General features: G+C 45.0%; 1 protein-coding gene across 1 annotated transcript in view; it reads left to right on the top strand.

Moving 5' to 3' along the window:
* PTPRT (protein tyrosine phosphatase receptor type T) overlaps positions 1-13269 on the top strand; it is a 473718-nt gene that overhangs the window by 363344 nt on the left and 97105 nt on the right. Inside the window, exon 12 of the mRNA XM_050982229.1 lies at positions 9196-9469. Coding sequence (XP_050838186.1) covers positions 9196-9469 — 274 coding nt within the window. The remainder of the gene's footprint in view (positions 1-9195; positions 9470-13269) is intronic.

Here is a 13269-nt window from a genome sequence, read left to right on the forward strand (position 1 = left end):
GCTGTGTTCTGAGCAGCTCCTTAGGTTTGATCACCACGTTGCTGTTTGCTGTGGACAGAGGCTGTGGTGATGGCCAGACTTCCTTAGAGCTATATGGGAATATTTGGATTTTGGGATAGCTTTCCATAGGCCCTTCCAGTCAGTGAAGAGTCAGGGTGGGTGGAACTTTATGAGGCTGGAAATATTGATTTTAATAGCCATATTTATGTGTAGGTACACACATAGGTGCACACAGGGGAGTTTGGATGTGCACATCTAGAATCATAGAAGCACAGAATGATTGGGGTTGAAGGGACATTAAAGTTCAGCTGGTTCCAACTTCCCCTATCCCAGGCTGCTCAGAGCTGCATTATTTAATCAATAATTATCACCACAATGTTGGTAGTGATGTTCATGGTTCTGTTGCATCTTTTGCGTGGTGCAATTTTAAGACAGAGCCAGTCTCCAAACTCCTCTTTCCCAGCACTGTCAGCTCCTCCCTTATCACTGCTGGTCACATTTCTAGGGATGCTCAGAAGTCACATTTTTCTCCTTTTTTTCCCCTGATTTGAAAGATTTGGTAGCAATAGCATGTGTTCAGCCTGGATACTCCAGACTCCATCAGAAGGACATATTGGGTGGTGGGTGGATGGAGGAATATTGGACAGGAAAGTGTGGATTTGTTTACATACAATTGGGACTGTGATATCAGACAGTCATGTGCCCCATGCCACTGTGTCTACATCTGCAACAGTGGGATAATTTCTGTACCTCAAGGGTCTGTCAGGATAAAACATATCCAACCCACAAAGGCCATAGAATATTTGACATTACACTGCCACTTTTTTTACTAAAAACCACCACCAAAAATCCCCAAAACCCCAAACAACCCAAAACAAACACTCCCTTCAGCCAGTTGTGGGAGTTGTCTGTGAGACTGCAAAGGAATTTTCAGACAGAGCATCCTGGCCAAGATGACAGCATTTGTTAGAGTGACACTGGCAGGATGCTTTTCTGCAAATACAAACATTTTGTTAGGGTTTGCTGTTTCCTCAGCTTGACACAGTGCACATCTCCTGAAACAGAGCTCCAGACCCATCCCTGTCCCCTGCCCAGGAACCAAGCTGGCATTAAACATCCTCACTTCTTCTAGAGCCCATTCCCATCGCTAGAGAAACTTAACAAAGCCTGAAATTTCAGCAATAAAAGAATGCCTGTGTGGAAAGGATGACTCCAAATGGTTTTATCCAAGTGTGAAATCGTTACCTTTTGTTTCATGAATTTCAGGGTCTGACGTGCCCTGGTAGTAAATCTGGAGCACTGAGCTGAATATGAGAGTGGAAGAAAATGTGAAGAGACTCTCTTCCCAGCCTTCTTGATTATTAAATGGATTTCATCACTATTGGCTCTATCTCAGCAGGTTTTTTCCATTGCAATGGCAGTAATTACCATCTCTTCTTCCTATGCCATTTTTTACAAATTTGGCTGAATTTGAATTTTTTTTTTTTTGGGTATTCTTCAACTTTAGTGAACATAGTAGAAGAGTTGTTTAATTTAAATGACTGCTAAAAGAACGTGCAAAAATAACTCCAAAATGAAGGATCTGGTGTGAATAACTTTGCAATATGAGAGACTATTTCCTCAAGCAGCATCACTATTATCAGCTTTATTTTTGTGAATGTCTTGCAGATGTGAGCAAGCTGATTGTGGCAATGCAGCCCAATATTCATGGGCTACTTGCTGAGTCTTTGAAACAGCCAAGCACATTCCAGAAGATGACACTGTAGAACAATCTCTTTTTTCCCCCTATTTTCTGCATGAAACTGTTTATTGAAAGCAAACCTTCCCTTCAGCATATTGTATTCTGCATGGAGCTCTTCCAGAGTGCAATGGAAACAGCAGCAATCTTTAATTGATTGTAATGTGTTTTGAATCTGTTCTTAAATAGACAGAAAATTGCAGAGCAGAGCACTGGGTCCTGTCAGCGTGTCCTGGGTGGCTGTGAAACACAGTTCATTATGGTTTGTAGATTACCTTCAGAGCTTCTGATTAAAAATGCTGCTGAGGGTACTGAGGGTGACATTTCAGAATATGTGAAGGCAGTAACTCAGTTCTCAGGAATGTATTGGCACCTGTTGGCACCCAGAAAACTTTGTGAACTTGGAAGCTCACTGGGGGGTGATTCTTGGGTGCCTGAACATTTGATTGTAGGAGGTGCCTGGTCAGGAAATTCACCCCTGGAGCCCCAGGAAGGCAGTGCTGCAGTGGGTGCTCAGAGCAGTGGGTGCCATGTCAGCCTTTCTGGCAGTTATCCCCTGGAATTGGTAAACTTTAGGGAATGTATCTTATATAAAGCTTTTTTAGACCTGGGTTGGGTTGAATTCTTTACAAACTCTCCCATATGCAGATTCATGGTGGGGCTGGAGGCACATTGTGAGAAGGATTTATTTGCAGTTAAATGTCACCATTTTTTAGGGTGAATAATACAGAGTACTGATATATGGAGTACCTTTCTTCAAAATTCCCATTATTTTATTTCTTACTGTCTCTGTGGCAGAATTCAGGCTTTGATCTCAGTATCTTCAAGAGGGGGAAATAAAGATGTTGATGCCACTCTTGTGTCTCAGTGTGCATCACTGAAGGCAGCTTGGCCATAAAGCAAGAATCTGCACTTCCAATGGCTAATCTGAATTCTAAGTGTGGGTGTCAGGCAGCACATCAAACCCTCTCCCATCCCAGTATCCTGGGAGATGGCTCCATACTGTCAGAATAAATGTCATGAACCTTCATGGATATGTACAGACATACTTACTTTGGCTCAACCAAATTTAAGAGGATCACAAGTTCAATGCAACAATCAAGTGATAAAAAAGCTGGTGCTCAGTGTCTGTGGCTGGAGTCTTGTGTGGCACACCAGGGGAAAGGAGCTGAAGTGGTTGTTTGTCCCTCTGTTTATTGTACCTTTGTCCCTGTTCATGAGCTGCTGCTGCCTTTTCTTTACCTCTGTGCAGGTCAGACAGTATTTGAGGTTTATTTTCATGGGTTTTGATGGCCTTTTTGGAATAGTTAGATCTGTTCCTTCCATAGAATATGTGCAGGAGTGGAGATTCAACATCCAGCTCCCTGTCAGCTGCTGCATCCCACATGGGGAGCCACAAATCCTTCCTTCATTTGGTCCCTTTTGTCCTTCTTTCTTTGAATTAAAATAAGCAGTAACAAGGAAAGCACTACTCTCTTATTTCCTATCAAAGTTACTCTGCAAGTAGTGTGCTCATCTGAGCTAGGAGTGGGAAGTTCCTGTTCTCTCTAGGATGAGCAACAAAACCAGCTCACAGTAGTCTGCTAAAAAAAAAGCACTACAAGATCAAGCTGTACTAATTGCCACTTATTTTTGCTCCCTGGGAGAAAATAATATTGGAAATAATATATGGCTGATAATAAATTTATGTGTTAAACGAAAATATATTAAATCTTTATATGATGTGAAGGAAAGTTTAATAACAAGATTGGTCCAGAGGGAGTGCTCAGCTGCTGAAACATTGTTTCTTTTAAGCTTTAATAATTCAGGTGAGTGCATCACTGCAAGGTTACCAAGAAATTATGTTCCTTTTCCTACCCTCTCATTATCAAGAGTGTAGTGAAGGTTTCACCTTGTTGATGTGTCAGGATACCAAAGTGCATGGGCCAGATGTTGGATGCTTTATGGAGAGCTCTGACTCAGCTTTTCCTCCCCATATTCCTCTGCATTCTACATTTAAACTTTGAGACTGGACTTCATACTAAATTTGTGGGCAAGGGTTGTCTCAGTCCATCCTAAAAAAAAAAAAAATAAAAGTCAGGGAAAGGAGAAGCCTGAGGCAAAGAGAGAGATCTCCATCACAGCAATGGGCTGTGACTGGGAATGTTGATTTTTTTCACACTGAATAGGGAACTCATCATTTAAAAAATTACCTTGTAGATGGTGATAAGGGCACCTTTCATTCCTCTGCAGACAACACTTGTGCTGTGGCCCATTATGCTGAATGCTTTTATCAGTGATTTACAGCCAAGCTGTCAAAAACTTTTAAAAGCTTCCATTAAATTGATGTGGATTTGTCTATCTAAGGCCTTTGAAATTTATAAAGGTGCCCAGTTTTGGCCTCCTCTTCTAATCAGAGTGTGCAGCTGCACACAGGGCAGTCAGCTCCCAGCCTTCCAGGAGGTCAGGCATTTGTTTTGTGGCCCAGATTTGAGAATCCCTCGAGAGCTCTCTGCAGAGCAGTGCCTGTGGGTGTTTGGAAAGCAGTCCCTGGTGTTTTTTACAGGGACAGCAGCATTATTTGGCTGCACCAAAGTGGGCTGGGATGTCACTGGGAGCACAAAACCCCTGCAGCACATCCATGAGTGTTTGATTGCAGTGTTTCCAAATGTGTCCTGACATTAAAAACTGGAATGCAGGAGTTGGTGTGGCTGTATCATCTTTCATTCCACTGGCACTGAAGTTATCTTGTGTAGGAGTTTGAATGCTCTGTTTTTGTTGTCTCTTTTAATGTCATTCCTCTGTATGACACTGACTCTCATATCCAGCTGGGCATTTGCAGCCAGGGCATTGATTCCTGCCAGGAAATCCATGGTAGCTGATCCTGCCTGGGAGCAGCAGCTTTGAAGCCTGAGATGGGGAGAGCCCCAGGAGATCCATGGTGCTGCCCACCTGGTAGATGGAATAGGAGCTATTAGAATAGTTTGGGTATCTCCTCCCTATTTTCATTGATCTCTTGCTTTTTTAATCCCTCCCCCCAGTGCCACTGTTTGGAAAGCCACTCCTCCTTTCTCTTGTCTGTAATCACACTGGTGATGGCAGGGATAGCAAATGGCAAAGGGGACACCCTGCTCAGCCCTGACCCAGAGATGTGAAGGGCTCTTTTAGGCCAGAAGGGCAGCTCCTACTCACCAAGTTTATCCTGAGTTAGTGCCCAACCATGGTCTTGGGGATTGTGGTGCATCCCACCAAGTTTCCACCTTCTGAGCAAAGCTGGATTAGCTTTACTCTGCTGAGAAATGTTGTAGTAATGCAGAGGGTTTGCTGAACTTTAGGGTGGGTAATAGGACATTTGGTACTCTGAATTCCCACAGCAGTTCCATGTGGGGGTAGGATTGGTGGGGTTTTGCTCCAAGTGACAAGAGCACCTCAGTGCAAGTGTGGAGCACTTGCTGTGCAGCACTTCATGGGTTCATGCAGAGAAGTTGATCTCTGAAAATGCCCTAAAGGCAGGCAGGGAAATTCTCCTCTTAGGTATAAACAAAATAGGAGAAGAGAATAACTCAAAACAAAATAACACAAAAAAAAAAAAAAAAAAAACACCAAAAAAAACCCACAAAAAAAACCCCACAAAAAAACCACAATGATGGAGACAAAAAGAGTCTGTGCCAGTCTGAGTCTCTGCTGGGGTGAGCTGGGAATCCTTCCCTTCTGGAGGGCCTAGACAGATCAAAATACTGGGATCAAAACAGAAAGTGAGACCCAGAGTAACCAGCTAAAGGGGAGCCAGAGCTCAGAGTGATAATTTTCAGCAAGCTTTGAACTCAGACATGCTCTTGGCTGCTCGACCTCTTCCTCTGAGAGTGGCCAGGCTCAGGGAAGAGCAAGGCTGGAGGGTGCTGGACCCCAAGGCAAGCAGTCAAGGCAGAGATGAAGGTGCTGTGTCAGTCAGTGTGAGCTGGGGCATCAGGGAGAAAAAGGCAATCAGTCCCCCAGCCTGAGTGTCACCAGAGGAGGGTTTGTATCCAGAGGGAGCAGTGACAGCAGTGCTAGCTCAGATACCTGTTCCATGGACAAGGAGTTTGAGCAGGAGATGAACAGGATTTTCACTTGAGCACAAAGGGGACAATTGCTACACCCCAGCTGAATATTCGTGAGCACACCATTGTGCTTCCAGAGGAACCTTGATTCATTTCAAAAGCATAAACATTAAAAGTAAAATTTCAGGCTGCTACAAGAGTGAGTTATCCCTGTGAAGGGAAGAAGTATGTTAACAGCTAAGTGGGAGAGAGAAAATGTGAAAGAATAGAGGCAAAAGAGTATCTGTGACTGGGTTCTGTGTGTATCAGAACTCTTGCTCATGATGAAAAGAGTCTGTAGTGCTCTAATGATTGAGGAAAGAGTTGAGTTACCTGGCAGTTCATGTCCCTGGGAGCTTCCCCTTCTCCAAAGGCAGAGAGTGCACGAGTTCATGGCTTGCAAGTGGGATAACTGAGAGAGTGAGTGTCACCCTCAGGTCTGGGGAGAGAGGATGAGGCAGTTCTTGGCCTCTGTGCAGGCTGAAATCAGATTAATATATGTCTATGCATCTATATTTGTCTATATACCTAAAGGAAACATTTTCTCTGACCAGAAAATGCAAGTGTTTAGGATTGGGTGAAAGAGAAACCAAATGTTTTTAGGTTGGAAGGCATCTGGCAAATGTCCATAAAAGTGTCAGCTACAATTTTGCACATGGCTGACAAACAAAATGACAAACTTTGTCAGTAGTGTAGATTATTATGGCCACAGAGAAGGGTCAGAATAATAATGGACACTCTCAGTAAACAGTGGCCAACCAGCCCAGTATGACTTGCTGTTGCTGAGCTGAGGAGAGGGTTTGTATTGAACAGGCTTGCAGCTCCCACTGCATCCTTAATGATATTACTTAAAGTGTTGCTTGGAAACCTGTTTTTGTCTTTTTGAAATTGTAAAATAAATATCAGAGGAGGTCTAAAATAATTTATTAAAGGCTCTGATGAACTGCAGGAGGAGAACAGCTTTTCAAAATGTTGATGGGGCATCATTAAAGGCTGCAGTCCATGCAGCTGGTGCTCCTGCTACAGAATTCCCAGAATCACTGGGTTGGAAGAGACCTTCAAGATCATGGAGTCCAACCTAGCCCCAACCCCTCAACTCAACCCTGGCACCCAGTGCCACATCCAGGCTTTGTTAAACACCCCCAGGGATGGGGACTCCACCACCTCCCTGGGCAGCCATTCCACAACTTTATCACTCTTTCTGGAAAGAACTTTTTCCCAATCTCCAGCCTGTATTTCCCCTGGTGCAGCCTGAGGCTGTGAGCTCTGGTTGTGTCAGTGCTGCTGCAGACAGAGCCCAGCCCCAGCTGAGCACAGGCACCTTTCAGGAGCTGTGAGAGGGATGGGGGCAGCCATCCCCAGGCTGAGCACCCCCAGCTATATTAGCCAACACCAGGGTAAGAACAGCTTCACTATTGAGTAACTCACAAATTGCTCGTGCTTGTTCAGGTTAGCTGGGATTGTGTCTGGCACTGGGAGCCAGATGGTTTCCAAGTTCTTCCCTGCCTGCCCCGCTGTCAGCAGAGTATGAGCCAGATCCCCACAGGCCCCAGGACCTGGGAATTCAGAAGCAGGAATGTCACAGTCACATTCTCTGAAATAATCCCTTCACCCAGGATTTTTCTCCTGGGAAGCTAAGAAGCCTCAGAGAAAAGGAAAACAATTCTGATCTCATTTGCTTCTCCTGTGCTGTGCTCACATGTGGAATGTGTTTGGAGATTGTTCACCCACAGGTGATTGTTCCATTGCATTCTGCTGGGAGTTGTTTTCACTCTTTGGCCACTCAGGGCCAGGCTGTGTCAGGGCTCTGGAGAGAGTCACCAGTTTGCATTGTTATCTTTTTAGCATTCTGTATCCTTTCTCTATTCTTTACTATAGTATATTATTCTTTAATATAATATTATAGTATCATAAAGTAATAAATGAGCCTTCTGAGCACATGGAGTCAGATTCATCATTCCTGCCTGCCACAGGACACCCCACAAATACAATACAGGAGCTGGGGCTTCTCCACTCCTGCGTGCTGGAGGAGCCAGAACTCCTCTTCTCAGGGAGCATTGATGAGCTATTGCCATGCTGGAAATTGCCCAGCCCAGTCTTTGTGCAGCAATGAGCCTGTGAACAGGGACAATGACACACTGTGGGCTGGGCCCAATCTCTTCATCCATCTCCCCTGTCTGCCTGAACAAAGCCCAGCCTGACACAGACAGGTGAGGGCAGCACATCTGAATAGCCTGACCCCAAGCAAAATGACTGCAGCCCTATCTCTCTTTGTCAACGGTGTGAGTGGTGTTAAACAGACAGTGAAAGCTGCCTGGGCTACAGCAGCGTGGGACTCCGGGGCTTTGTTAGCTGCCTGAGGAGGAAAGGAAAATAAAGCAGAGTGCATTTCAATGTCTTACAGGCTCTGAGCCTGGAATAGTAAGCTAGAAATAACAAGATTGCTATTATATATCATAATGGCCAAAAGCTTAGCAGGAATCAAAAAGGATTACTATTTCATAGAGTCAGAGAGAATATGAGGAGTTGTTGCTGTTTCTTGAAACAAGAGTGGATTGAGGGAGCTGTAAAGCCACCTGCTCAGTACATAAACAGTCCTCGAGGGCTGGAAGGTAGAGGGAGACTTGCCATTGGGAATTAGAGGGTTCTACATTGCAGGATATCCCAAAAAGAGGTCATAGAATACCAGAATGGTTTGGATTGGAAGGAAACTTGAAGCCCATCTAGTTTCAACCCCCTGCCATGGGCAGGGACACCTTCCACTATCCCAGGTTGTTCCAACCCAGGCACGTCCAACCTGGACTTGGACACTGCCAGGGATCCAGGGGCAGCCACAGCTGCTCTGGGAATTCTGTGCTTGGGCCTCACCAGGTCCTTATGTGGACATCAAGACATGAGAGAGGGCCAAAAAAAGTGAGGTTCAAGATTCTTTTTAGCCTAAACAGCTTTTTGCACCCTGAAACTGTTCCCAAAGGCACCTGACACCATTGCCACCTGCTCGTGCTCTCCTCCACTGCAGCCAACATTTGGCCCAAGCAAAGAATTCACGTTTCACTTTGGTGGCTGAAGGAGAAACCATCTGCTTGCCAACATTCAGCACATTAAAAATTCATTCTAGACTGGATATTTTATTAGTTACACCTTTTCCTAAAGAGTGACAGGATTGAAATCTACACTTTCACCCAGGCTGCTCCTGATTCACTCAATTAAACCAACAGAGCACATGGCCAGCATCTTGCCCCCACAGTGACTTTCAGAGGCCACTGCTGTGCCAGGAGCTGTGCTGGCTGGGACACCTCAGCTGCATGTTTCTGGCTTTGCTCTGCTCTCCTCCTTTTGTTTATTGCTGACATTCCAGGCTCTGGGATCTCTAATCTCACCTTTCTCTTTTCCCCCCAGTGTCTACCAGCTCGTTGTCAAGGAGGAGAAGCTGCAGAAAGCCCGGAGAGCTGCAGACATCATCGAGTGCTTCTCTGTGCCAGTGAGCTACAAGAATGCCTCCAGCCTGGACTCCCCACACTACTTTGCAGCTGAGCTGAAGCCCATCAACCTTCCTGTCACACAGCCCTTCACCGTGGGCGACAACAAGACCTACAATGGCTACTGGAATGCTCCTCTTTCTCCCCTGAAAAGCTACAGCATATACTTCCAGGCTCTTAGCAAGGCCAATGGAGTAAGTGCAGGGAAAATTGAGCTGCATCTGTAGGTGTGACTGCCTCTCTCTGTCCTCCTCATCATTCTCCTTCCTTCTCGATTGGATGCTGGTTTAACTTCTCCTTCTTATTACCCTCTTACAGAAATCTGATGAAAATCAAGCATGCCATTACTTGTCCTTCACTCAAATCTCTCCCTGATGCTCGGATCCAATGAGAAATCTGTTGAGGACCCTGATTCTGTAAAGGCACATGTTGCCATGTGATTTACTAAATGAGCTGCTTAGAATTTAGATTTTTTTTCAATCCTTCAATAAGCATGAATGTTAGAGTAGGGGCTATTGTGCTTTTAAGAGCCATAATTGCAGTATCTTGGTAGTTCACAGTGCTTGTGATTTTGGAGGAGATGTTATGAATTTGGATTACCTTGGAGCTTGCACTTGGCCATTTCCTAATGCAGCACTTGTGGTTGGGAGTTCCAGCCCGAGGAAATCAGGTGCTGCAGTGGGGACTGTCTGCATCTCTGTCCTACCCCTCTGCAATTCTCTGTTTTTATATAGCTTTACTCTGTGATGTGGGGTTTAAAATGCAGACTGCACAGGAAATGTAGCCCAGCCCATTCTCAGACTCAAATGACACACACAATGCCACAACACACTCCATCCCACCACAGGAAAACAGGAGGCCTCTCTTCCAGCTGAGGGTAATTTGTGACCTTTTACCTCTCCTGTTCCAGGCCAGATCCAGCCTCAGTGGATCACCTTCCTCCCCTTTGGCTCCCCAGCTGTTTTCCCTTCATACATAACACGGGAGAATTTGCCACTCCAGCCTCCTGAAGAGTCTTAGAGCATTAACAAGGCATCACAAATTTGGGTAGCAGAGTCTGCTATTATTAGCATGTGTGCCAGTGCTTTCAGAAATTTAATTTTAACAGATAATTTTAATAGATAAATTCTCTATGATATCACCCCTGAGAGAGAAAAATTACAAAAATCAGTCAAAGGTGAACAGAGCAGGCTTTAGTGGCTTTTATACCTGAAATGCAACTGCACATTGCAGAGGACTGGGATGCTTTCACGGGCTGGCAGTGCCAACAAGTGTTCACAACACATCTGAGTGCTTTACACCCTTCATTTATCACCATTTTCCTGCACAGCTTCAGCTGTGTGGCTGACAAGTACAAAATCTCTTCAACACTGTGCTGGTTTTCACCTTGGTCTCCTTTCTAGTCAATACAGTTTCTTTCCAGCACTGCTCAGTTAATTCAGTTTTGGATTTGTCTTTATAAAAGAAATTGTGAATATATGTATATATCTCTCTGTTTCTAGTTAGTTCCCCCACGTGTGATAGTTAATTGCTAGTGAATGGATCCCCAGGGAAGAAGAAAATTTATTTGCTTAAGTACAATATAAAATTCCATGAATGGGTTGTGAGGATGGAAGTGGAGGCTTCCTTTGGTGTTCTGGATTCAGGCAGCACTGGTGTTCCTGCTTTTCCCATCTCACCCTACTTTCCAGGTGTTCAGGACTCAAAAAAGGATGACTTGCTTGGGCTGTCCTAACAGGAGAGCTTTTTAAGCAGAAGTTAATCAAACAGTCTGAATGCAACAATGCACAGTTCATGACAGGATGGGAAGTGTCCAGCCAGACACAGTAAATTCCTATTTGAGAAAGCAATTTCCTCCTGTGGTAATAATTTATATTTCTACAGGAGATGCTTTATATATCCTCAAAGTGTAGTGCTGTGGGTACAAGTATAGAGGTAATGCCCCAGAGTAGAATATGGATCTTCAGAGGTGAAGCTTCTGTTCTGATCCCCTCTGCTTCTTGGTAAAATCATTTGAGCCCCACATTTCAAACATGGGGATCAATTTGCATTCACTCTTTTGCAGCTGTAAGTAGTAGGATTTTGTTCCATTCCCAGAATTATTTGCAGGTGTCATTTGTATCTAAGAGTTCTGAGTTTCCACTTGTTTGAAACCTGAGCATTTTTGAAAGTCCTTGGAAAGGATTTCCAAATCCAGGTCTTGGAAAATCCTACAAATAATTATTGCTGCAAAATGGCAATTCCATCCCTGGAAAAGTCCAAGGCCAGGTTGGATGGGATTTGGAGCAATATGGGATAGTGGAAGGTGTTCCTACCACGACAGGGCATTGGAACTGGATGGTCTTTAAGGTCACTTTCAACCCAAACTGTGATTTTTGATAAGGCACATCTGCAAAAAGCCTGCAACAATAACAACTCAGCACGGTTAAAGTAGAGGCTTATGTTCCCTTACACATGAAAAAACTTAACAGAACATTGCCACTCATTTTTTAATTAGGATATTCCATGGTTTCATTAATCACTGACAGTTGTGGGATGATGAAATTTCTTTTCCCCACCTGGAAGCTGCAATGAGAAGCCTTCATGCAGCGAACCAGAACATCTTCCTTTGGAAACAGAGGGCCTGGGGAGAGCTTAATTTCAAGAAACAGCCTGGATTTGGTCAAAAAGCTTGATGAGGAGGAGGTTAGGAGTGTTGTAGGAGTTCTGCATTGTTTGAGCTCCTCTGTACATGGGGGGCTGTGCTCATTTGGTGTTCCCGTCTGCTCTGCAGCCATTAGCTCTGATTGTTACACTGAAAGGAACATAATTAACAGCTGGATGCAAAACAAGTGTGGCAAATTGCTGCAGAAGCAGATCACCAGCTCTTCTGCCTTCTCTTGTGCACTGTTGTAGTTGTCTCAGTGTCAATGGAAAAGCTGGGGCTGCCTGGATCCATCTCCTGGTGCACTTTGGTCACCGTGGTGCTGCCTCCAGACTGGAGCCTGAGCAGGGCGTGGTGGGACTGAGTGCTTTACAGCTTTGTCACACAAAACACTTCCAAATGGTGTGAACCTCCCTCCTAGGCACTGCTGACAGCCAGATGCTGAGCTGAAACGTGGCAGAGTTTGAAGTGAGGGAGGGGAGAAAGAGGAAGGGCACACAGGAACTCCAGGCTTGGTGGCTGTGGGAGTGAGAAGCACCACTGGTTACTGCTTAGGAGATAGGAGGAGTCAGCACAAGAGGTGGCACAGAAGCAGAGGGGACATTTGGCTTGGCTGTGCTCTGGCAGGATCTCCAGACACTGTCTCAGCCATCCAGGTAGGGACCTGATGTTTGCTGCTTGTCCTGGTGCCACCTGCTACAGATGGCTGTCTGACAGAGCATGAAGGTTTGCTTGTCTGAAAACCCTCCCTGAGCTCAGCCCCTTTAAAACTCCAGCCCTGCCAGTATTTTTCCCTCTGAAAGGTGAGGCCAGGTTGACAGCCCCGTGTTACTCCTCATCCTCACACTGGCTCAGTAATCAAACTGAGATGCTGCAGGTTTGGCTGTCCCCAGGTCCTTTTCTGACTCACTGCAGGTCTCTGGTTGCTGATCCAGCACCACGCTCCGATGGGGAGAATTTTTGGCTGCTGTGTGAAACCTGCCTGAATTTTTGAGCAGCCCAGAAACCAGAGCTCCTTTAAAAAATCCTTTCTGGAGCTGCATTTTACCTCATTGAGTTAAAATGAAATTTGTAACAGCACAGTTGCAATCAATAACTCTTGGCCATTTTTCCTTTAAATGGGAGATGAGCAGGAGCCTGTGTAACACAGCTGGGAGTGATGGGGGGATGCTGCCAGCTGCTCTGCCAGCCTGGTGGTCCAACAAGTGACTGATGTCTTCAACCCAGAATTGTGAAAAGTAGCACTGCAGGAATCAATGAGAATATTATTTTTTTGAGGGAATGATAGACTCTACCGAGATTCCTATTGATTTTTTGCCTCTCTAATGACTTGTACTACATGCACAATCG

This window comes from Serinus canaria, chromosome 20 (genome assembly GCF_022539315.1).
Source record: "Serinus canaria isolate serCan28SL12 chromosome 20, serCan2020, whole genome shotgun sequence".
Lineage (NCBI taxonomy): Eukaryota > Metazoa > Chordata > Aves > Passeriformes > Fringillidae > Serinus > Serinus canaria.